The 26282-nt window shown below is 44.8% G+C and overlaps 1 protein-coding gene across 1 annotated transcript; it reads right to left on the reverse strand.

Annotated features, from left to right (window-relative positions):
- Positions 1–80: 80 nt before the first annotated feature.
- On the reverse strand, positions 81–19544 carry R3HCC1 (R3H domain and coiled-coil containing 1). The gene is made up of 8 exons (XM_047855940.1): positions 19451–19544; positions 7524–7651; positions 6967–7104; positions 5705–6299; positions 4553–4725; positions 2828–2898; positions 1406–1501; positions 81–401 (listed from the first exon to the last, which is right to left on the reverse strand). The coding sequence occupies exons 1-8, from the start codon at positions 19472–19474 to the stop codon at positions 265–267; spliced, it is 1362 nt and encodes a 453-aa protein (XP_047711896.1). The 5' UTR covers positions 19475–19544; the 3' UTR covers positions 81–264.
- Between the last annotated feature and the right edge of the window lie 6738 nt (positions 19545–26282).

The following is a 26282-nucleotide window of genomic DNA, read 5'->3' on the forward strand; positions in this document are numbered from 1 at the left end:
GGGGCCCCTTTTGTTCGGCAGCCCCAGTCTAAACTAGGAGACAGACAGCACCCCCTGGTGTTGCCTGGCAGACCATCGCATTTGGAAACAACTGTCGGGTTTTTATTTTTTCTCAGCTTCCGGAACTAGACCAAACTAAAGCCCACCACACCCAACAAGGACACCCTGACAAATAGTGCAGGGCTGTTCCGGTGTCTATAAAGGCTTGTGGTGTTGGCGCACCAGCTTCGTCCTGGGGCCACCGATCCAGGCTTGCTGGGCCTCTCAGGGCCTCAGGGAGGTAGAAGACTCGACCGCAGGCCGCTCTTTCTTCTTGTGTTGGAGCCCCAGGGCCCGGGCCACCAGCCTCCTGGCCACCGCTGTATTTGTCTGTGGTCTCGCCTTCGCCAGACGCAGGAGCTCTAAAAGGAAAGCCCCATGGGACGGGGACTTGAATTCAAGGCTGTGGCCACCACTCCTCCCAATGACAGCAGACTAGAGGCCATCTGAGCCAACCTCTAAGGCCCAGCTGTGCCCACAGCATGATGCCCATGGGGTCCTCACCTAGTCCTGCTGCTTCTGCACCTTCCCTGTCTCTCCGTCTGGGGGAAGTGAGGGGAAGGAGGGTGGGCTAATCTTATATACCTCTCTGAACTGCAGAGCCAACTGAGAGAGGGAAGTCAAGTCAGGTGGGACACCTGGAGCTCTGGGACTGACAGGATATTTACTGTCCCCAAGTCTGGGGCAAAGGCTACAGAGGCCACAAGAGCATTGGATAGCCTCGGCCGGCCTCTTCTGGGCCACTTTTGCCAGTCACTGCTTTGCAGCCACAGAAAACTGGCCTCTAAAAGCCCCCATCGTGCTTTCTGGAAGGAGAAGAGGAAAAAAGAGGAGGTATCATTTACTTGGCATCTTTTGTGTGCCCCCCACTGCTCTAGACAGGTCTGCCAGGCTCTTTTGCTCACTCCTCCAATACACCCAGTACAATCTGCTTATTTTACAGACACAGGGACCATCTCACAGACACTAGGTGGCTTGCTCAAGGTCAACTTAAATAGGTGACAGAAGCGGGATCATACCCAGGGCTGACCCCAGAATCCAAGCTCTTTCAACCCCACTGTAAAGTATGGCTCCCATGACCCTACAGGAAAAACCAAGCTTTTCCCTGAACAGCACCCAAAAGAGGTACGCATAGGAGGGCAAGCCCAGCACAGAGAAGCTGGCAAACAGCTCTCCCTCCTGGGGCCCTTCTTCCCTAGGCACTCCAGCCCCCAGGGTGGGGAAGGAGCACCCCTTTGGCCACTGTAGCCCAGGGGTCCTAGGGCAGACAGCTGAAGACCAAGGAATGAATCTGGAGGGAAGGCCCCACCCTGCCCAACCAAACACTCATACAGCCTTTCGATCGGGACACAGCTGGCTTCCTTACTTGGCCTCTGCAAGGCTTTCAGCTTTGACTGCTTGGTTCCCTGCGTAAGGGGCCGGATCTTGAGCACAGAGAAATCCTTGGTCAGGGCTTCAGCGGCTATGAAAAGAAAACAGATCTGAAGCCACTGCTCTTCTTCCTGGTGAGGCCCCCTCAGGGACAAGGGATGCATGTATCACCCCAAACTGATGGAGCTGCTTTGTGCGCCTATTTAAGGCTCAGGGACAGGGCTGCCCTGACACCACTCTGAGTGGGCAAGAGACGACCACCATCTGTTCACCTCACACCCAGCGCCCCGCAGGCCTACACAGGGCACCCGTGCAGGGCCAGCTTCCACACGCTACCGTGGGGTGGTCAGGAGCCACACCAACCAGCAAGGCTGCAATTGTGACATCAGGGAAGGCAGGCTCCCACCTTCTAAAGCCCAGGAGCCTCAAATAAACTCTACCCTTTCCCCCACTCACGACTCTCCCGGGCGCATGCCCTCACTACCCCGAGTTCTGTGGGGTCATGGAGTATTTGAGCATGTCAGACTCAGCATGTCAGAGCTTGCAGGGGCTTCGGGTCCAAGCCACCCTTTTATGCATGAGGAAACTGAGGCCAGGACGTGACGTACTCATCGCACACAGCTTGGCAGAGCTCAGAAGGCAGCCGTGGCTGAGCCTCACCCAGCACCCATTCTTTGCACCACACCCTGTGGCCATCCTCCCTGCCTCCCCTTCAGTCAGGTCCTTCTGTGGGGCTGCCCCAGTCCTTCTGCTCTCTAAACACCTCAGGCTCTCCTGAGAACTGGGCCCACACCAGCTATGGCCTCTCCCAGCTCTGGTGTTCAGAAGCTCGTGGTTATGAAAAGCCCAGCCAAGGAGGTCAAGGGTCTTGATAAATACACCCATAGTGAGCAGTGGTGTGGCAGCGGCAGCTTCGGAAAGTGGCCGAGAGGGAACAGGAGCCCAGAGTTACAGCCAGAAGGTTGGCTGACACCCCCAGACTTGACATCCCAGACCACTGGCATTCTGGGCACCTCAGTCTCCCCATCTGTAAAATAGAAGTAATCTGACCTACATCTTGAGGCTGCAATGAAAACCAAGTAAAAATGCATCTGTCTGAACCAGATGAAATTATCAGTATTTAAATGCTTTTTACCTATGAAAAGAGCACTTTCTTATGATTTAACATGTGGAAGCCCCATGAGCTTGGCCTGAGACATGTACTCAGTAAATGTCACCAGAATCTGAAATAGGCACCACTGTGAACAGGGGAGGGTGTGAGCAGCCTGGCCCGGAGCCCACTCTGCTGCCTCTGAACTTCTGGATGAGGCAGGCTGGGAGTAGGCCCTGGCAGTCCACTCGCTCAGGTTAGCCTGCACCCTGGACCCTTGTCAATGGCAGTCAGAGAAGAGCCAAGCCCACCGTGAAGCCACATTACCTGAGGCCAGGCAGGGAAAGACACCGAGCGCGTGCGTGTCATCTACCCACTGAATCTTGAGCCCCTTCTCTCTGTGCCAGGGAAGAGGAGACAGAGTGAGTACAAAAGCAAGGGGCAAAACCCTTTCTGAGAAAGGAGTCCCCTCCCACCTCCAATCCTCCAACACTATGAGCTCAACACAAGTTCCGATCTCCCCTGGGAAGGAGACCACCCTTTGCAGCAAACTTTCTCTGAAGACCATATGGTTGGCTTGAGAAAGATAAGTATCACCCGTGTTGATCAGATACATCCCAGATTCCTAGACTGCAGAAAGCCAGGATTCAAAGAGCCTAGCGCCAACGGTAAAGATGGCTCCACACAGGCACCATCACAGCAAGGCCAAGAGCATCGGGTCCAAGGCTGGAGACAAAAGGGTTTATGTCCTAGGAACACAGGACAGGACCTAAAATAAGCAGTCAGTATTACTGCCCCTAATCAACTTTCTTCCTACTGCCCAAGAAAGCCACAGACTATGGGGCTGATGAGAGGCCAAAAGCAGTTCAGGCCCCCAGTTTCTCTGTGGACACTGCCCACGTGGGCTGAGGAAGTCACAGGTGGCCCCGGTTTGGCCACGCTTTTAGGGAACAAGAGCAGATGTGCCCCTTTGCTCCACGAAGCTGCCCCCTCAGCCTTCCTCAGGCTCAGGGAGGCAAGGGAGGGCAGTTTCGGAAGCAGTCAGAAAAGGGGGCCACAGGGGCGCCTGGGTGGCGCAGTCGGTTAAGCGTCCGACTTCAGCCAGGTCACGATCTCGCGGTCCGTGAGTTCGAGCCCCGCGTCGGGCTCTGGGCTGATGGCTCAAAGCTTGGAGCCTGTTTCCGATTCTGTGTCTCCCTCTCTCTCTGCCCCTCCCCCGTTCATGCTCTGTCTCTCTCTGTCCCAAAAATAAATAAACGTTGAAAAAAAAAAAATTTAGAAAAAAAGAAAAGGGGGCCATGAAGAAAGGGATTTTTAAAAGACTAAGCAGGACGGCACCTGACCAGCTCAGTCAGTGGAGGTGCAACTCGGTATCGGGGTTGTGAGTTCGAACCCTGTGTTGGGTGTAGAGATTACTGAAAAATAAACTCTTTTACAAAAATTTTTAAAAAAGGACTACGCAGGAAAAGAGAAGGGAGACTGGAGGAGAGAGAAAAAGCGAAAAGACTGGAGTTGGATCCAAGAAATTTGGGAAAACATAAGTCTTTCCTTGCAATATATCCTCTTGGTGCCCGTCTCCACCCTGACTCTGCCCGAGCACATTCAAGCCCAGCTCACCCCACAAACAGTTCTTACACAGAAATGGCCCTCGGCCCACTGACTGAGTGGGTGGCTGGGACGTGGAGCAGAGGAGGCAGTGGGCTGCCTGTGTCATGCCTGTGTCATGCATCCTGATGAGGGGCTGGCTCCTGGCAGACGTGTGGGGGTGCAGGGGGGCAGGATGGAGGTCTGCTGCCACAGACCAGCAGGACCAGATCTAGGGCCACTGAATCTGTCCCTCACCAGAAAATCAGCTCTCCTCTTCTGTACAGTCATAGGCCAGAAGGAATATGAAGCCTAGGGCAACCACACCCACTTTCTGCCTTTCTTTCCAGATAGCTAGACACTGGGGAAGGGCAGGCAAGTGTCCCCAACAACAAAGCGATGGTCTAGCTCCTCTCCAGAGGCCAGCACCCACCTCCCCTGCCTCCCTGAAGCTTCGGGAGCACTCACTGGAACTCGGAAAATGCTGCCAGCAGGTCCTCAGTCTTGAGTGTCGGCTCAAAGTCGTAGATCTCCACCACGTGGGCAAAATCCTTTTCTCCAGGCAGCTCCTCCATGAAGGAGGACGTGTCCACATGGATCTTCTCTACCTGAATCTCCTTCTCAGTCAGGTTGTCTGTTATCTGGGAGATAGCACCCTTTAGCAAGGGGAGCTCTGACACACAGGGCTCCAAACACCTGCTTTCAAAACCACACACAGTCCTGCAGGCTCCTGGGCCGGCAGGGAGGTGAGCACCAAAAGTGGCCTCCCACAGAAGCCATACCCAGCAAGTCTGGGAAAGGCAGCATGATGGCAGAATGGGCTAGAAGGTGGAGAGGCGGGAGTTTTAGGGAAGGTAACTTTTATGGAGTCTCCATTGGGTAACTGGCATTTACACACAATATGTTTCACAGAATCCTGAAAACTGTATCCTATATATACCCTCTTTATAGATGGAAATGCTATAATTCAAAGAGTTAAGTAATTCTGCCCAAAGATATACAGTCAGGAAGAGACAGAACTGGGCAAGTTCAGGATCTTTCTTCCCCTTAACAATGTGATATTAAGCAAGTCTTTCTGGTCTCTACCCTTCATCTATAATATAGTAATAAAAGATGGCTACCCTCCCAACTGAACACGGTAGCCAGTCTCAGGGGCAGACACACAGTTCCAAGGAAATGAAATTTGTAAAACAAAGCTTCAGGCGAAAGATCATTCTTATGACCAAGGTCTGTAGTCCTTTAGGAAGCAATTCCACACATATCCTATCTGCTACCTTGTGAAGCATGTATCATTACTCGTTTCTCAGATGAGGGCACTGAGATTTAGAAAAACAAAATGACTTGCTGGTAGAAGAGCTTGTCAGACAGCTCCTACGTGGTTACGTACCCGACCCCATATCCTGAGCCTCGATCCTCCCACCGTGTCAGTCCCGACTCCTTCGTGCAAGGCCCAGTGCTCCCCACTACGTCTCCTAAGGGACACCTAAAACCCAGCACCCAGCCCTGCTCAGGCAGCACAAACCCCACCCTCTCCTCACCAGGACCCTTGGTGCCCATCCACCCTCGACCACACCCACCTCACTTCCGCCCTCCCTTTTCTGGGTTTAAGAGCCTCATCACCTCCTGTAGCAGCTCACTGTAATCATCCTCGGAGCAGCTGCCAAGCCCCAATTCTTCCAACTCTGCTTCTTCCTCCTCTGCCAGGCTCTTCTCCACCTCACTCCCATTCGCCTCTTCTGAGTCCAGCCTCAGACTGGACCCAAGTTGTGTGGCCATCTCCAACCCATGTCCTGTCCCTGAGTGGCTCTCGGGCTGTGGGGACTCAATGCCAACTAGGTCCAGTAGCTGTTCATTGTCACAGCGTTGGTCTGGGCCCTGTAGGTCCTCAGGTGCCTGAGTTGTCAACACAGGGAGGTCCTGATCAGAGTTGAGGTCCTCAGCACCAACATTTCCAGGCTCTTCCAGGAGCCCACCAGCTGGAGCATCTCCCTTGAGCCCTTGGGTAGAGGGTGGTACCCATTCTTCTTGCCTGCGCAGTACTCGGGGCACATACAAAGCCTGGTCTGGTTTGCGTCCACGATGCCACCGGCCAGCCCGCGCCCCCCGAGGACCAGCAGGTGCTCCTTGGTTTGAGGTGGGCCGAGGTCCTCGGTGCTTGCTAGGCTGGGAGGCAGGAGGGTGGCAGGGGCCAGAGAGTCCATCTGAACTGGGTAACCTGGAGCAGGAGCAGGAGAGGATCAGAGCCGCAGTTAGGCCCTAAGGAAAATGGTTTACTGCAGCTACCTACTATTCAGGCATGAGGCTCTCAGGTCAGCATTAGGCCAAAACCCAAGCCAAAATGACCCCTGAAAATGCCATAGGAAGGCAATGTAGTGGAGGCTGAATGCCAACTTTGAAGAAGCCCAAAGCAACCAGCTCTCCCTCTAGTATTATAAACTATTAGAGATAGCTGAATCTTCGGTTATACACTAGATGAAATAAGTACTTGCATTTAGGAACTTTGTCACTAGAAAAATATGTAACTTTAAACACCAGGATCACAGTCACTGTGATAAGACCCTGAGAGACCACATGGTAACAGAGACGTGTGAGGCTTGAATGTGCTTCCCTCGTCCCACGGCCTCTCGAGGCAAACACTCTCACCGCTTAACCTACTCTATTTTTCTCTCTTTCGGCCCAAGTGGATAGCTGATTTTGCCAAATGAATTCCACAAACAATGCACACTTAGTGCACTGCTGAGGCAAAAGGCAGCACTGTCTTTAAGCAGCTGAGGTGGGGCCAGAGGCAGCAGCCTGGGGGCCTGCTGGCTCTGGCTCCTGTCCACCTCACCCACCCACCCACAAGGAACTCTGAGGGCCCTCCACAGCACTATGATACACACCTGATATCCAAGTGACAGATGACTGTCCTTCTCCTCCAGCCCTCCCCAACAGAGAAGCTGCTCAGAAGATCAAAATTCTCTGCTGTCCTGTGGATCAGGTACCGGAGGCGACTGGAGAGTGGGGGGAAAAGAAGTACCCTGGGAAGGGAAGGGAATGAGTGCTGAGCAGGGGCTCTGGGTGCTGGCCCCCCCCTAAGGCCTGACCCCCACTCCCCAGCCCAGGTCCATGCCCAGTTTACGGTAGGCTAGACCCTCGGCGCCCTCTGCCCCCTTGCGTCCCTGGCCGCCTGCAAAGGACATGGGCATAGAGGTTATCACGGGAACTTAGTGGTCCTATTCCATTCCTGTGCTGGAGCCCTTCAAATCTCTGGGTGATGCTCAGAATTACACAGGGAAAATGTGGCTGGGAGAAGCTAGCGAGCAGGTTATTAAACCCAAAGGCGAAGATCAGAGGCAGGTAGGAACCAGCTACCTGGGAAGGGGGCCCAGGTGGCTCTGGACGAACCTGCCCTCCCTGCACTGGCAGCCCGCACCCCCCACCACCCACTCCGGCTTACTTTGACAGCTGCTTCTGCAGCAGAAAGCGGTCCAGCTCCTCCTGGATGCGGTGCACAAAGTCATTCTCGGCGGAGGAGAGGAAGACGCCGTCCAAGCAAAGAAGGGCCAGGGTGACAGGTGGGAGAGCCTGGGGAGGCAGACGGACGCGGCAGGATCAGATCACAGACCCCGGGCCCACCCACAACCCCACAGCGTCGCTGCCGCCGAAAAGGTCGTAGAGGCCACCGCGGCCAAGGTCTCTCTTCCAAGTGAGGAGGAGCCAGGCTCCGAGGCGGGGAAGGACGTGCCCAGGGAGGAGTCTCCGGGCCCTGCGGGGACGCGCACCCCTGCACAAGGAGCCCCACGCCGCGCTCCCTCCCCTGGGGCGGGCCCGCCGCTCTCACGCCCGGCTGACATGCGCGGCGCCGCTCGGGCCTGCTCGGCGGGCGCGGCCGGCCCTCCCCAGGCCACGAGCGAGAGGCCCTAAAGGCGCGGTGCCAGCCCGGGGTGACTGCCCGCCCGCAAGCCCGCAAGCCGCGCTCACCGCCCCGCGGGTCGCCGCCGCTCGCCGCCGCTCTGAGGGCCCCCGGAAGCCCGAGCCCCCGGAGCGCCCAAGCACCACCGGGCCTCCGAGGAGTCACAGCGCCACCGCGCGGCCCGGGGGAGGCATCGCAGAAATGGCAGAGGGGCGTGTCGTGGAGTTTTTTTTGCCCATGAGAGCACACTGTCTCCTAGGATTCATTAAGTTCAGCAAAGACTTTTGAGTGGTTCCTATGTGCCAGGTTCCTATGAGCTAGATTGTCCGGCTCCTTGCTCCCTTCCCTAGGGACCTAACAAGGAATAACTCTAATTAGTAACCTTAATTGGGGCTTGAAATTCTTGCCATCAGACTGCTCCTGGGTCTATAATCTAAGAGAACAGAATCAAAATCCTCCTGTTTCCTGAAACGTGCTGAAATGGAAGCCCCTGATCATCTTGAATCCAGAAGCTCAGAGCAAAGCAGAGGCCTGAGCTAACAACACGTAAGACCCAGTTTTTAACACAGAGAAGGGACAGTCTGAATGTACCCTGCGGTAGGATATGGGCAAGGTCATGGGGACAGTATACCTCAAAAGGTGGGCTGGTTGTTTAAAAAAAAATTTTTTTTTTAAATAAGATGGGCTTGGAGAAGGGGCCTGGGAACTGAAAAATGGGGGGAAATTAAGATGCATTTTGCTTTCTCACTTTTCTCAGAGTATTGCTTTAAAAGATGGTGCTATTATATCACATTTACAAAAACTATCTTTCTAAATAGTTTGAAGAATAAAAAGGACCTAGGAGAAAGACGAAACCCAGTACAGGGAGAACTCAAGGGAGCCAAGTCTTGAGTCCCCTTTCTGGGCATGGTAGCGAGGAGCCTCTGAAGGCCAGGCACGTCGCCTACCTCCAGCCCGAAGGGACGTCCAGCCTCTGAGGAAGCAGAGGATAGGAGGGTGGCAGGAAGAACAAGAGACATCCATTTGGTTTCTGACCCTACAGGCCCCACCCACACCCCACACAGGCTTTAATGAAGTGGGAGCAGGCCTGCAGAGAATGCTGAGTGGCCACAAGATGGCACTGTTTCTCCGACCAGGCTTCTTTGGCCCTTGGAAGGCTGGAAGGCAAGCCCACTCAGCCACAGCCGCAGAACAGATCTGACCTGGGAGAAATATTCCTGGGGACTCAGAAAACAAAGACCCAACTTTCTCAACAAGTGGCTGTCTCTCCCCCCAAATAGAGGGACAAATCAAAACCCAGGAAACAAGCCATGCCTCCACCTCTTTAGAGGGCCCACAGTACAGATGTTCAACACATTCAGAGACCGTAAAAACAAAGCTTGTAGAAGAAGTACTGCCCCTGAACCCTTTCTACCATACCTTCTTCAGACAGCTCAGAGGGTGAACAGAAAAAAAGGTGTCAGCATGCGGGCCTCCACCATGGGTGGAGGTTTTGAAGGGATGCCCAGATAAATGTGGAAGAGAATCAAAATGCATCCACCGACGCTATTTTGGGACAATATCAGATAAGGATTAAATGGTTCTCTATTACTCAGAAGGGAGTAAACAGAACAAAAAGCAGCACAAAAGATACACAGAATTTCTACAGGAAAAAAAAAAAAAAGACAAGAACATAGTAGGAAAAAGAGCGTGGAGGGTAAGAGTACATTGGAAGATCATCTTGAGAAAAGAGAATAAAATTGCAGTTAATAACTGCTTCACATTCCCAAGGAAATCAAAGAAAGCCTGATTTCCCTGTCACAATGGATAAACCAACAGGCTGAGATGAAAGAGAACTGTCAGAGCCACGGAAAGATGTGAAAGAGGCAATCATGTTCATTACAGGAGCGGCAAAAACTAGAGCCAACTAAGCAGTGATGTTGAGTAAATGCTTGTGGAAAAGAAGATTACTATTTACTGTTTAACGAGTGCATAAAAACTGCACTCATTAAATCCTTACAGCAGCCCTTTCAGATGGAGATTGTTACCCTATTGTAGAAAAATAAGCCAAGGTTTAGCCAAGGACACCCAACTACTAAGTGCAGAGTTGGAACTCACTCAAACCTAGATCTAGCCTGACTGCCACACGCATGCTCCTAAACACCACAGGATTAAGATTCTCCATCTCTAGAATGTCATTAAAATGGTCCCGATGGCCAGTGGCCAGATGCAAAAATCAGGAAGTAAATAAATTAGATGAATCTGATCAGTTGGAGAAACATGCTAATACGTGCTAGAGAATTTTACCCCAACAAGAGGTATGACTGACAGATTATGAAAGAATTGAATGCAGGGGGACACGGGGTTACAAACAGTCCCCTCTGAAAAGATGGACCTGGAGTCCCTTGCTGCCATAGTGTTCTCTTTGTGCTTAAGTTTAAATGTAAGAATATCAAGTTTATGGGGCACCTGGGTGGCTTAGTCGGTTAAGCATCGACTCTTGGTTTCGGCACAGGCCATGATCTCATGGTTTGTGGGTTCAAGCCCCACATCAGGCTCTTTGCTGGAAGAATGGAGCCTGCTTGAGATTCTCCCTCTCTCTCTGCCCCTCCCCTGCTTACTCTCTCTCTCTCTCTCTCTCTCTCTCTCAAAATAAATAAATAAACTTAAAAAAAGAATATCAAGTTTATTATTGTTATCAAAAGTCCTTGTAATGTTTGCATCATTTGGCATATTAGAGAATCTAACACATTAGGTGGTGATTCCAATTTAAAAAGTGAAATGGATCTCAGACTTACAATTTTATTTTTTTAAATATAATTTATTGTCAAATTGGTTTCCATACAACACCAAGTGCTCATCCCAACAAGTGCCCTCCTCCCTGCCTGTCACCTGCTTTCCCCTCTCCCCCCCCCACCATCTACCCTTAGTTTGTTCTCAGTCCTTAAGAGTCTCATGGTTTACCTCCTCCCTCTCTGTAAATTTTTTCCCCTTCCCCTCCCCCATGGTCTTCTGTTAAGTTTCTCAAGATCCACATGTGAGTGAAAACATATGGTGTCTGTCAGACTTACAATTTTAAATGGGTAGATGTAAAGATGAGGAGAACAAAGGCAAAAGAAATGTAGATAAAATTAAACTTCCCTAAAACATGCAGCCCATTGACAAATACTTGAGACTGGCAGAAAGGACTTCCTCAAAGAACTCACAACTGCCTTAATGTTAATGCTTTGCTAGACGCAAAAAGCAACTTTAGCTGGACAATAGCTGGGCCTCCAGGATCCTGTAAGCCTTCTTTGGCATGTGAAAGTCCTTTTGGAAACTTCCTTTGTCTTTATCCCCACTACCACCAACTTAAAAATTTATAATGAATAGCTCCTTACAATCCCAGTACAGCTCTTCCTGCCCACAGGTCCTGACGCCATGCTTTAATAAAAACATCTTTTACACTGAAAACGTCTCAAGAATTCTTTCTTGACAGTTCCCTCCTGGCCCACATCACATCAGTAAGAGTATTTGACTACATTGGTAAACAGTATTATAATATTAAAGACAGCTGGATTTGCAATACTTTAAGATCAAGAGTTGTTTACAACACAGAGAAACATTTTGCTTTATACCCCACAAGGTCATTCATTTGATATGCTTTAAAAAAAGTTGGGACTTATGGAGGCGCATCTAGGTGACTCAGTTGGTTAAGCATCTGACTTTTGATTTTGGCTCAGATCATGATCTCATGGTTTATGAGTTAGAGCCCCTGTGGGGCTCTGTGCTGACAGCCTGGAGCCTGCTTAGGATTCTCTCTCTCCTTCTCTCTCTGTCCCTCCCCCACTTTCTCTCTCTCTCTCTCAAAACAAATAAACTTTTTTTTTTAAGTTAGGAATTATGGAATATAAACATACTTTTCCCTATTCCTTCCACTAAATACAACTAAAAACCCTGAACACTATATATAAAACAAGTATAAGGAGACTAAAAGGTAGAGAGAAGAAAGCAGACCAGCGAGGGACTTCAGGATTCAAGGAAAAACAAAGTGGTACATTTCCTGGTTTTTGTTTTTGTTTTTGTTTTATTTTATGCCTCACATTCCCAGACCCGGGGCTTAAAGAAGCCAGCAACCCAGGAACATCAAAAGACACAAACAAAACAATACAAAACAAAAACCGGACAAAAGCCTTTTTTTTCCTATCTACTTAAAGGGGCAAGCTAGCAAGAAAGAATACTTTGAGACAATAACTGTTCTACCCCAGCCAAACACTCTCCTCACTCAAACCAGCAAAAGCCAAATAGAAACTTAAATTGTCACTTTCACTGTCTTGTAATAAAGTGCCACAACCTTCCCACCAAGATAATGTCAGAGAAGGCTCAGTAGAGAATTGGGACTTTGGTGCCTTCCAGGTGGTGATGAGCCCTGACAGCTTCCTGCCGTATCAGTAGAGACCACTAGAGAGCCTAACTTCCACCCCTACCCAGCAGTAAAAATCACCTTCCTCCTCACCCTCCTCACTGGCGTGCTATCATAGGAGGCCTCACGGACAGTAGGACTTTCATCAGGATGCAGAAATCAAGAGGCCACCCCCCCCCCCCCCCCCGCACTGTGTCAGAGGAAGCCAGGTAGGGAGCAGCAAGGCACTTCTGATGAGGGAGCTTGAGGCAGGCTGAGGGCAAAATACAAGCTAGCACAAACCCCCACAGGTTGGATTCGTGTGATATTCCTCAGGCACTCCTGGCTGCCCAAGGACAAAGGAAAAGTAGGAAAACAAATGGCCTACTGATAGAGATCACAGTCATATAGGACATGGGTCTCCATCAGTTTATAAATATCTTAGTAAATCACAAGAAAAAGGCAATCCTATCAATAGCCTAATCTCCAGAAACCTATAGACTTAGTTCCCTGGAGCCCCAGCATCACCCTTCCATAGTGATATGGGGAAAAAAGACAAGAAGGAAATGGCAGGTGAAAGTAAGTCTCCTTATAACCTGCAGACCATTGACAGACACTTGAGGCAGGCAGAGTGAAAAATTTCTCCAGGAACTCCCTACTATCTTAATGTTAATGCCTTATTAGAGGGGAAAACAATCTTAGCTCGACAATAGCAAGGCCTCAGTTATCTTTGGAGTCTTTAGCATATCAAAGTCACTCTGGAGGCCTTTCTTTTGCCTTTACCACCTCAACTTCATAGTATATAACCAGTCACTCTTCACAACCCCAGTGCAGCTCTTGCTACCCGAGGATCCTGTCCCCATGCTTTAATAAAATCACCTTTTTGCACCAAAGACGTCTTCAAGAATTCTTTCTTGGCCATTGGCTCTGGAACCTGTGAATACCCAATCACCTCAAAACTTCATCACTTCTACCTCTCCCAGCCAGGAAAGTATCCCTGGAGTCTTCCTGGGAATCCAGAACTCCCACCCCCCACCCAGCAATAATGAGGGGCCCCCACCTCAGGTGTGAAGGAGGGTGAATGGGGAACCTGGATTTTAACCCCCACCTGGCAGTAAGAGGGCAGTGCCCCCCATCCCCCTGCTGGAGTGGTGTCAGAAAAAGACATCTAAAACAGAGATATAATTAAGACCCAGAATCTTACAACATAACACCCAAGATGTCCAGAATTCAATCAGAAATACTTATACTAAATACTAGGAAGATCTCATACTCAATGAGAAAAGGCAGTCAATTGATACAAACACTGAGATGCCAGAAATGTTACATTATCTGACAAAGATTTTAAAGTAGCCATGATAGAAATGCTTCAACAAGCAATTATGAACACACTTGAAATAAATGGGGGAAAAAAATAGTCTCAGCTAAGGCACAGAACATGTAAAGAAGAACCAAAAGGAAATTTTAGAATTGAAAAATGCAATAACCAAAATAAAATGCTCAGTAGCAGAATGGAATAAGAAAAGGAAAGAACCTATGAACTAGAATATAAAACTAGAAACTACCCAATGTGGACAATAGAGAGTAAACAGACTGAAAACAAAAATGAACAGAGACAAAGTGATCTGTGAGACTTTAACAAAACAATTTTATATTCATTTTATTAGAGTCCTAGAAAGAGAAACTTCTGAAACTTGAACTGAAACTTGAACTGAAAACTTCTGAAACTTGGGAAGAAATCCACTGGGAAATGTGGAAAGGGTCAATTTACCAAGAAGATATAGCAAATTTGAAGAAGAAATCAAGACAATCTCAGATAAAGGAAGAGTAAGATAACTTGTTGCCAGGAGACCTAGCCTAAAAGAACAGCTTAAAAAAAGTTCTCTAAATAAAAAGGAAACAATAAAAGAAAGAATCTTAGAACATTAGAAGGAAAAAAGAATAGAGTAAGCAAAAATAAAAGTAATACAACAGACTTGCCTTCTCTTCTTGAATCTTCTAAATTGTGCTTGACGGTTAAAACAAAAATTATAACCAACTAGTGGATCTAAATGTACATAGAGGAAATATTTAAAACAATTTATTATAAATGGAGGAGGTTAAAAGAAGAAAAACGGAGGTAAGGTGTCTATACTTTACTCAAATTGGTAAACTGAGAACACCAGAAGACTATAGTAAGTTATGTGATACCAAAGCAGCCATTAAAAAAGCTATAGAGAGACATTTAAAAATACTATAGGTTAAAAACATACTATAGATAAATCAAAATGGAATTCTAAAATATGTTCAAGTAACCTACAGAAATACAGGAAAAAGAAAACAGAAGTATAAAACAAAGAAAACAAACAGAAAACAAACAATAAAATAGCAGACCTAGACCCTAAAATATCACTAATTATACTAAATGTAAATGTTCTAAATACACTAATTAAAAGACAGATTGTCAAAGTCAATTTAAAACCATGATTCAACTATATGCCGTCTGCAAGAAGCTTACTTCAAATATAAAAATATAGGCAGGTTGAGAGTAAAAGGATGGAAAAAGATCTATAATGCAAACATTAATCAAAGAAAAGCAGCTGTGGCTATATTAATTTCAGATAAGATAGAGTTCAGGGCAAAGAAAATTACTTGAGACAGAGAGGGACATTATATAATGATAAAAGGGTCAATTTACCAAGAAGACATAGCAATCTTGTATGTGTAAGTCCAAAACAAAAAATCTGCAAAATATGTAAAGCAAAAACTCATAGAGCTGAAAGGAGAAATGACAAAGCCCACAATTAGAGATTTTTACATCTCTCTTTCAACAACTGGTAGAATAACTAGACAGAAAAACAGCAAAAATGTAGAATAACTCAACAATACCATTAATCAACATGATCTAATCAACATGTGGGGTGCCTGTCTGGCTCAGTTGGTAGATCATGTGACTCTTGATTCCAGGGTTGTGAGTTCAAACCCCATGTTAGGCACAGAGCCTACTTAAAAAAAGAAATAAATGAAAGAAAAGAAAAGAAAACAAATAAAACATGATCTAATCAACATGTGTAGAACACTCTACCCAACAGCAGAATACACCTTTGTTTTAAGTATCCATGGAAAATTGTCCAAAATAGACCATATCCTAGACCATAAAACAAACCTCAACGACAAACCTTAAATTATTTAAAATAATTTACATCATATGTTCTCTGACCACAATGAAATCAAAGTAGAAATAAATAACAAAAACATAGCAGGAAAATCTCAAACTATTTGGAAACTAAACAACATGCTTCTAAATAATCCAAGGGTCAAAAAGGAAATCCTAGGGGAATTTAAAAATACACTGAATGGAATAAAAATGAAAAGAATATATCAAAATTTGTAGAACACAGGTAAGCAGTGCTATGAAGGAAATTGATAGTACTACATTCATACATTAAGAAAAAAGGAACACTCTCGAGTTAAAAGATAAAGAAGAGCAAAATAAACCCAAAGAAAGTAGAAAAGTGGGGCACCTGGCTGGCTCAATTGGTAGAGCATGTTACTCTTGGTCTCAGGGTTGTAAGTTCGAGCCCATGCTGGGTGTAGAGATTACTTAAAAATAAAATCTTAGGGGCACCAGGGTGGCTCTGTCATTTGAGCATCCAACTTCGGCCCAGGTCATGATCTCATAGTTCGTGAGTTTGAGCCCCACATTGAGTTCACTCCTGCTTTGGATCCTCTGTCTCCCTCTCTCTCTGCTCCTCCCCACTTGCACTCTCTCTCTCTCTCAAAAATAAACAAACATGTAAAAAAAAAAAAAAACAGTAAAGTAGAAAATAAAAGAAGAAAATCTTAAAAAAAGAAAAAGTAGAAAGGAAGAAAATATAAAACAAGAGTAGAAATTAATGAAATTGAAAACAGGAAAGCAATAGAGAAAATCAATAACCCAAAGAGCTGGTTCTTTGAAAAGGTCAATAAAATGACATGAAAAACAGAACACACGATTTACCAACATCAGGAATGAAACAGGAAATATCACTACAGACCCTATAGACATCAAAAGTATAAAGAAATATAACAAACAACTTTACACACATACATGTAACAATTTAGTGAAAAAACCCAATCCTAAAAAGTCATTCAGTGTATTCTATTTATATAACCATTTTGGAAAGACAAATTTTTTTAGATGGAGAATAGATTAGTGGTTGAAAGGGTTAGAAACAGGAGGTATGGTGGGGGGAGACTGATGGAGGGGAAAGGAAGTGGGTATAACCAAAAAAGCTACAGGAAGAATCCTTGTGTTCTGTATCTTGACTGTGGTGGTGGATACAGGAACCTACACGTGTAATAAGGTCATGTAGAATGAAATAGACATGCACACAAATGCAAATGAGTATAAGCAGAAGTGAGAAAATCTGAGTAAGATTGGAGGATTGTATGAACGTCTACTTCTGGTTTTGATATTGTGCTATAGCTTGCAAGATGTTACCACTGGGGGAAACTGGGTAAAGAGTACACGAGATTTCTTTTTATTATGTCTTACAAATGCATGAAACTCTACCACTTGCACAATAAAAATTTGCAGTTAATAAAAAAGAAAAGCCATATATATCAAATTTATACATGCTGATTAAATATAATAACTTCATAAATATGAGTAAAACCAGGACCAAATGTTTAAGGGAAATTTGTCAGTCATTTCAACTTTACCAAAGTTGCTCTCATTTTCTGTAAAATATAGTACATATATAAATAAAATTATAATATTTATAAATTGAAATTTAAAACAATAAAAACTAGGTATTTACCTGTGTTACTTTTATAAACTAATATAACTTAAAAGCTAAATAGCTATAATAAATATTTTGTGAATAAAAAGCCACTCTCAAGAAAAACTACATAAAACTACATGAAATTCAAAGCAAAAACAGAAAAGATTAAAGCAGTTAGGGAAAATATGAATACAGAGGCTTACATACATTGTATGTAGATCCAACATATAGATAATTAGGACACCTGAGGAAGAAAACAAAATTATTGGAACAAAAATTTAAATTGCAACAATATTTTGTTTAAACAAAGGAAAACATGAAACTGTAGATTAAAGTGACTTACTGTGTTCCAGAAATAAATAGGTGGTAGATAGGTAGGTAGATAGATAGATAGATAGATAGATGATAGATAGACAGATAGGAAGACAGACAAATGGCTAATACAGATCATGATAAAATAATTTTCTCTGGACATAAAAAAAAGACAAATATCATGATTTAGGTAGAACACAAAGGAAAAAAATCAGGTAGCTGCAGATCTCCCTAGCAACTCATATGCCAGAAGAAAATGGAATAGGGGCGCCTGGGTGGCTCAGTGGGTTAAGCGTCTGACTTCAGCTCAGGTCACGATCTTGCAGTCCGTGAGTTGGAGCCCCGCATCTGGCTCTGGGCTGATGGCTCAGAGCCTGGAGCCTGCTTCCGATTCTGTGTCTCCCTCTCTCTCTGCCCCTCCCCCGTTCATGCTCTGTCTCTCTCTGTCTCAAAAATAAATAAACATTAAAAAAAAAATTAAAAAAAAAAAAGAAAATGGAATAATATCTGTGAAAGTTTAAAGGGCAAATGTTAAGACCAGAAAATTCTAAAAACCATGATGGCAACCTGAGATGTTTTCAAACTTGCAATGACTTTGTAGGTCTATCTCTCCCAGAAATTCTGCTGAGGGAAATGGAGTGGTCCTGGCCTGTCTAAGGTGGAGACATAGGCAGACAGTGTTCATAGACAGTCTGTCATGTGTCCTGTAGAGATTAAGTCTCAAGACTTTTGGAAAATCCACAAATAACTAAAATTGTTTTCTCTGAAGACCTAGTCAATTTATTCCAGAATAGATTGCCCTACTGGTCTCTTGGATAGCTGCCAGCTAATCACCTTAATTAGAAAAAATTCTTTCTAGACTAGCACCCTTTTTCCCCCTTCCCCTCTTCCCTTTTTCTTATATAAATCCTTTTTGTTGTTGTCTTTTCTTTCTTTCTTTTTCTTTTTTGTCTTTGTTCACTGATAAGAATCTCATTACTGTCCGTGGTGTACTTGTGAGCTAGTTTTACAACTTACAACTTACTAGATGGTTCTAAGTTCTGCTTTTCCCTTCCTGGGAAGCTACTAAAAGACGTAATCCAGACAACCAAGAGATGAACAAAAATAAGTGACTCACAAACTGCGATGTCATGAGAGAAAAGGCTTCATGATTGAACATTTAATTTGCTTAAACACTCAATTGAATGAAATAATCACAGCAAGAAAATGGTATGCAAATATTATAATTCTTGAAAGGAGGACTACAGAATGTAAAAAAAAAAAAAAAAAAAAAAGCATTTTTAATCACCACAGATTAAGACAGGATTCCCAAAATGCATTTTAAAGTGTGGAGGAAGGAGGAAGGGTGTATAACTGACAAAGTCAATAAGTACAATTTTTTCCAACTGGCAGAGGCTGAGGACATTAGTTAATAAAGAAAACTCTGTATAGCGAAATATAATACAAGGGGGGGGGACTTTAAAAATAGAGAAAGAAAGAGGTGATGGAAATAACATGAAACAAAGCTTTTGTAGCAAAACCACAAATGGGATAGATTCAATTATATTATAAACATTGAAACTGATTCAAAGAGCAAAATATCATCCTATATGCTTTACCAAACTCACACCAAGGACAACTCTATACAAATTCACTCAGGGACTTCAGTGAAATAGTCAAAATACCACATGGAACTTAATGGGGAAACACTAGAGATACCACATTCATTTCAGAGCATGCCAGTGATATTCACCAGTGTCTTTTTTGACCATTTTTTCCAGAGGTACTAGCAAAAGCCATTCAAGGAAAGAAAGAAAGAAAAGTGGAAAGGCTGGAAATTTGGTGGGATCCAATTATCATTGTTTGCAGAATATGTATTTATTTACCAAAAAATCCAGGATCCATGAAGAAACTCTTAATAAGCGAGAACTGTCCCCAGAAATGAAACGTCTGGAGCAGAGGCAGTGGGAATTCTAGCAGAGGGGCAACAAAAGGTGGGGGGAGGGGGGGAAGCTGGGGAAAAGAGGCCAGAGGAAGAAAGGAATGAGAAATCCACCCCCTAGTCCCTGTGCTACCTGATTGGCCTCCATGTGTGCCATCCCTGGTGTGGAGGGTCCCCACCCCAGCCCCAATCTCTCTGAAGCTATTTGTTGTCCCTCAGTTCCCAGGAGACCACCTCAGGCTTGCCAGAATTCCAGCTCCCTTCTTAAAGGGCCAGAGTAACAGGAACCCAGATGGGGAATGGGGGGTGGGAGGCAGGTCTCACTGGTGGGCTGTGGGGCTAAGGCCTGGCCTCATCTCAGCCTCTAGGCTCCTGCCAGGGACTCCTTACCAGGGTTTGACTGCATGTGTTTGCACACTCACCCAAACCCAAATCTGTTTTCCCTAGTTCAAGTGCCACCTCACATCAGATCCTTTTGCACTGCAGGACCTAGAGGACAGGAGGGAGACATAATATTAAGACTTTGTAAAGGCTGGGGGTGGAGGGTGGGTGGCTGGGTGGCTCAGTCAGTTAAGCAGCCGATTCCTGCTTTCAGCTCAGGTCATGATCTTGCAGTTTGTGGGTTTGAGACCCATGTCCAGCTCTGTGCTGACAGTGTGGAGCCTGCTTGGGATTCTCTCTTTTTCCCTCTCTCTGCCCCTCCCCTCCTCTGTGTATGCACACTCTTGCTCATAAAATAAGTAAATAAATAAACTTAAAAAAAAAAGACTTTGTAACAGGGACGCCTGGGGGGCTCAGTCGTTTGGGCATCCGAATTTTGGTTTCGTCTCAGGTCACGATATCATGGTTCATGAGTTCGAGCCCCATGTAGGGCTTTGTACTCACGGTGTGGAGTCTGCTAGGGATTCTTTCTCCCCTTCTCCTTCTGCCCCTACCCTGTTCCATGCTCTCTCAAAATAAATAAATAAACATTTAAGAAAAAAAAAAAAAAGACTTCGTAACAGCATAGGAAGTGCCCGTGTTCAAAAGTTCAGTGAAAAAACATGGCACAAAATTGATGTTCTTGATTTTAAAAAAAGACAACAGAAAAAAATATTGAAAGAAAACATACTAAAATGTGGGCAGTGATTGTCCCTGACTGGTTTTATTAGAAGTTGTTTTCTTCTTTAGACTCCTGCATCTTTCACGCAAATTTTCTTAAAACATATCTATAGACGTGTGTATTTCATATGTAGAAACATATGCTATTTTTATAAGCAGAGAAGAGACACTTATTGTTTTTAATCTTCCCAAATCATTCAAAGTAACACTACATGCAAATTTAGCAAAAGTTTTAAAACTTCACTCAACATATATTTTTAAAACCACCCTCCCTTAGTTGCAAAAATCACAGAGTTCCAGCCATCCCCAGTGTAGTCCCCTTGAACAGGATCTAATTAATATGAGCTAAGGCAGTGGAGAATGCTTTGGCTCAGCATCCTCATTTATTAGGCTCCTGCTGTTGGCCTGGCACTTTCCATACATTACCCCACATCATCTCCATTGAAATCCTGAGTAGTGGTTTCCACCCCCACTTTACAGACATGAAATTGGGCCCCCAGCATTCAGTAAATGGCCCACCAATGATCTGCTACTGAACAGCAAAGCCGGGACTCAAATCCAGAGGAATGGTCTCAAAGTTTGTGATCTGTCCCTTATTCTAGTAATTTCCCAAGACTAACCTGTGGAATCCTCAGTCCAAACAAATGCCACCTGATAATATTAGTTTGCTCAGCCTGCCATCAGAAAATACTTCACACGGGTGGCTTCGGCAAAGAACTTTTTGTTCCCCACAGTTCCAGAGGCTGGAAATCCAAGATCAAGGTGCTGGCTGGGCGGGTTTCCTCTGAGATCCCTGCTTCTTCACATGGTTGTCCCTCTGTACATGTGGGCCCCCTGGTGTTTCTTTGTCCAGATTTTCTCATTTTATAAGGACATCAGCCATATTGGATTAGGGTCCACCCTAACAGCCTTAAATCACTTAAATCACTTCCTTAAAGGCCCTATCTCCAAATACAGTCACATTCTGAGGTACTGATGATTAGGCCTTCAACATATGAATTTTGAGTGAACACAATTTAGCCCATAACATCTGGACTCTAATGTGTAAATGTGTCCTGTTGGGGCCAGGGAGGCCCGGAACCCAACCCTGCATTCACTCCCTAATACCCCTTTATAGGCTCAAGGAAGAGTAATTGGGAAATCACTACTTTTTACAGCTTTGAAAAAGGAAAAAAAATATTCAAAGAAACTCAGTAAAATAAAATCCACTTGAGCCATTTCTGTGAAAATACAGATGGAGCCATCAGCTAATTTAATATGAAGACTGCCATATTTCATGTGATATTTTCCTCATCGTCCCTTCACACTGGCCAGAAAAAAAGGATTGTATTTTTCCTCACCCAGTTCTCCAACTGCAAGGATAGAAAGCATCCCAGGAGGTAGTAAGCTTTGTCCTTATATATGTATATTCAGAGATGAAATATTAAATATTTCGGTCTCGTAACTAGCATTTTGGATATCTGGGGAGTGGATTACTTTTAAACATCTTCCTCCTCTAAACAACAAAACTAGTTTTGCTAACAATCACATAGTAATCTGTAACAATCACTATTGTCTTGATTCATTCTTCAGCAACAATTAACATTAAAAAAAATAAATTTTAACTTAAAGATACTCAAATTCGGCAAAATATTTCATGCATGAACTAAAATTTGCTAACTTACCAAACAAAAATATACCAAATGTTTTCGATTCCTTCACTGTTTTAAATTTTAAACACAAGTAAAACTCATAATTAAAATGACACAATTACTATAACTCATGCTGTTTCTTTTGTATTTTTTAAAGTTTTTTATTTATTTTGAGGGGGGGAGGGGCAGAGAGAGAGGGAAAGAGAATCCCAAGCAGGCTCCACCCTATCAATGAAGAGCTTGACGCAGGGCTCTATCCCAAGAACTGCAAGATCATGACCTCAGCTGAAATCAAGAGTTGGACGCTTAACCAAACGGAGCCACACAGGCGCTCCACCTTTTGTATTTACAATTGCTCTACTATCGTGGTAGATTTTGAATCTACTGTTTAAACACAGGAGTATGGGGCGCCTGGATGGCTCAGTCAGTTGAGCGTCCGACTTTGGCTCAGGTCATGATCTCATCACAGTTGTCGAGTTCAAGCCCCACATCGTCTTCTGTGCTGACAGCTCAGAGCCTGGAACCTGCTTCAGGTTCTGTGTTTCCCTCTCTCTCTGCCCCTCCTCCACTTGCATTCTGTCTCTCTCTCTCAAAAATAAACATTAAAAAAAATTTTTTTAAACATAGGAGTATGTATTATAATGGTTGAAGACACGAACTGCATCTAAAATGAGCTTTAAATCCAAACTATTAAGAACTTACTTTTGGCACCTGGGTGGCTCAGTCTGTTAAGCTTCTGACCTTGGCTCAGGTCATGATCAACAGCTCAGAGCCTGGAGTCTGCTTGGGATTCTGTGTCTCCCTCTCTCTCTCTGCCCCTCCCTTGCTTGCTCTCTCTTTCTCTCTCGAAAATAAACATTAAAAAAAAATAACAAAAAAATAAATAAAGAACTTACTTTCAAAACGAATGTGACAGCCCACTGTATCATTGTGAATTCCCTAAATTAGCTTCCCAGGATTGCTAAAAGATAGTAATAAAAATGTTCCATTTGAAGCTTACATAACCACAGGCATTATTTTGAACTTAGACCAATAAATCATTTTTTCAGAAAAGCATTGTATTACCCACATGGTTTAGAATTGCCAGCACATGGTGATAATAAAAAGCAGACTGGGTTTTATTGTTTTGATATTATCTGTAGAATTGCATCCCCCTAAGCCTGCACCTGGAACAGAGTGCTCCCTCTGCTGGTCCTCACTAGAGTGGAATCAGGGTGCATGCAGGTCAGGCTGAGAGGAGAAATCAGCAAGAGTTTGAGAGACATGAAATGGTAGAATCAACAGAACTTGCTGGCTCTTCTCTTTCAGTTTCCAAGCTACTACAGGTTTCCTATTTCCTCCTTCCCACTAGCTGCCACTCAGTTTTCTTCTGGGCTCCATTTCTTCTAGTCAATCTCTAAAGGTTAGAATGCCTCAGGGCTCTCCACTGGCTCAAGCTCAAGTTTATTCCTCTCCTGGTTTCACCCTCTCACTAAATGGAGCAGTATCAACCCTATTGTTCCAAGCCAGTCATCCTTTATCCCTCCCTTTCTGTTCTACCTTACCCCAAGCCTTCGGGAATCTGTGGGTTGCCTTCCTGCAGCAACATCTGGAAACTGGTCTCTCCTGACACCCACCTCCTATCTCTCCAAATTCCATGTTGAAGTCCTAATCCTTAAAACCTTTAATATGTGACAGCATTTGGAGATAGGGCTTCTAAAAAGATGATTATGTTAAAATCAGTAGGGTGGGCCCTAATCCGGTATGCTGGTGTCTTTAGAAGAGGAAATGTGGAAACAGACACACATTTTACTAGGTTAAGAAAATTCCCTTCTGGTTCTAGTTCATTCCTTTTATTAAATCATAAATGGTAGTTGAATTTGATCACATGCCTCCTCTGCATCTACTGAAGACTTTGTGAGACATACTTTAATTTGTTAATGTGGGCAGGGCTGTCAACAGCCCATATGGTACCTTTGTGTGACGAAAAGGTGCTCCTTCCTCCAGGTGGACATAAATCCATGCCAGGGCCCACAGCTTGGCAGGAAATCTTGAACTGAATTTTAGCCCCATTCAACCCTTCAGCAAGATGCCCACATATATGTTACACCCTATGAGGAGTCTGGCTCCAAGCCAATTGTATGTGTGATCAGGCCTGACTACAGACAACTATAAAGGCTTTGCTGGGCAGCCCTCATGGGGTAGGGGTGGGAGTGGGGAAGCTGCCTTCTCAACAGACTCAATGCACAGCTTGTGCATTGCAGTGTGGAGGGAGTTAGTCAAGGCCTCAGCTCCCTAGCCCCCTCCACTGGCCATGCTCTTACATATACCTGCAATGTCTACATTCCTAGCCTATGATCCTCTACTGCAGGAGGCTGGGGGTCAGCTGAGACTACTCAGATGCCTCTGCATCTGGCCCTTCTCGCTACCCTCCCCCTGGTTTCCAGCTCCATAAAAAAGCAAGAGTGATTTGTTCTGGGCTCCCTGGACAGTGAGACAATTCCCTTCCCCACTAATTCAGCTAACCTTTATTCACTGCTGTTTCATGGAGGGAAAATAGACCTTTAGGGAGCCAGCATCCTTTTTTGTGTAGACTCTTACTTGTGCTAAATAAAGACTTGCCTGTTACTTCTGGTTTGGCTTCCAGTTTTAATTTGTAATCTACTTGTCAGACTTTTGTAACTACCTCGTGCTGACCTCATGAGTTGGGAAGTATTCCCTATTTTTCCATTCCTCAGGAAGAGTTTGTGCGAAACTGTTATTTCTTCTTTAAATGGTTGGAAAAATTTACCAGTGAAGCTTTTTGGCCTGGGGTTTTCTTTGTGAGATTTAATCTCTTCAATAGATGTCAAACTATTCAGCTTTTCTATTTCTTGTTCTGTCAGTTTGGTAAGCTGTGTTTTTAAAAGTGTAAAGTTATTCCAAGGGCACCTGGGTAGCTTAGTCGGTTAAGTGTTTAACTTTGGCTCAAGTCATGATCTCACAGTTTGTGAGTTCAACCCCCCACTGTCAGTGCAGAGCCTGCTTGGGATTCTCTTTCCCTCTCTCTCTGTCCCTCCCCCTCTCCTGCTTTCTCTCTCTCTCTCTCTCTCTCTCTCTCTCTCTCTCTCAAAATAAACACCTTCCTAACACCTGTAGTATAACTGTATGATCTGTAGTGATGTTCTTATAATACCACTTCAACCGGCCTTAAGGGTTGACTTTATTGAAGTTAACACACTCCTTACTTGCTGACGTAAGGCCTTTGATCTATAGCAGAACGAATTTACTTTCTTTTGAGATCTGCAGACCACTAGCTTTGAGGAGCAAAGGACCAAACTTTCCCAGGCCACAGAGGCCAGCAAATCTGAAGCTGCCTCAGTTTTCTGATTAGCCCAGTAATTTTTTAGCAAAAAAAAAAAAAAAAATTTTTTTTTAGGTCACACAAATGAATTTATTGACCTCCCTTTGTGCATCTGTAGACCTTGCCCTCCTCTACAGAAAGAACAGAACACTCCTGCATATCATAAAAAAAGAACCGGACCCCCTGTCACAATCCTGAAATCCTGCAATAACATTTGTAGCTGGCATCATTGAGTCTACAGGAAACCAAGAAACATTGTAGACCACTGCACTCCCTTTGCTGATTAACTACCCTAAACCCCTTTAAAAACCCCTAGGCCACACAGAAACCTCAGAGTGGACTTTTAGACAACAGTCTACCTTCTCTCTGGGTTGCCAGCCTCCTGAATAAAGCTCAAATTCCTCTCCAATCAAAACTCATCTCTTGAGTAATGGCCTTTCAAGTGACAGGCGGTGGAGCTTGAGCTCAGTAACATTCTCTTTCATTTTCTTTTTTCTTGATCAGTCTTGCTACAGATTTCTCGACATTATTCATCTTGTCAAAGAACCAGATTTTGGGTTTGATAAATTTCTTTGCTGTATATTAGTTTTCTATTTCATTAATATCTGCTATGTTTACTTCCTCCTTCTAGTTGTTTAGGTTTGATTTGCTATTTTTCCTAGATTCTTGAGATGGAAGCTTAGATTTCCGATTTTCCGGCTTTCCTTTATTTCCAGTACACAGGTAAGGCTAAGCACTGCTGTGATGGCACCCCACAACTTTTAACACATCGTATTGTTCATAATGTAGTTGTACTAACTTTCTGACGTCTATAGGATTTAGATCTAGGTATGAATCATTTTACCTGTTTGGAATCTGATCCTGAATTTGGGAATTCATATCTCTCATTGGTTCTGGAAAACACTCACTGA

The sequence above is a fragment of the Prionailurus viverrinus genome, chromosome B1, assembly GCF_022837055.1.
Source record: "Prionailurus viverrinus isolate Anna chromosome B1, UM_Priviv_1.0, whole genome shotgun sequence".
NCBI lineage: Eukaryota > Metazoa > Chordata > Mammalia > Carnivora > Felidae > Prionailurus > Prionailurus viverrinus.

Coding starts and splice junctions, on each gene's coding strand:
- R3HCC1 (XM_047855940.1), bottom strand. CDS start 19,474: ATGGCACACATGGAGGCCAATCAG. Junction 7,652..19,450: donor CACACATGGAGGCCAATCAG/GTAGCACAGGGA, acceptor CTGCCTCCCCAG/GCTCTCCCACCTGTCACCCT. Junction 6,300..6,966: donor ATCTGTCACTTGGATATCAG/GTGTGTATCATA, acceptor CTCCTGCTCCAG/GTTACCCAGTTCAGATGGAC.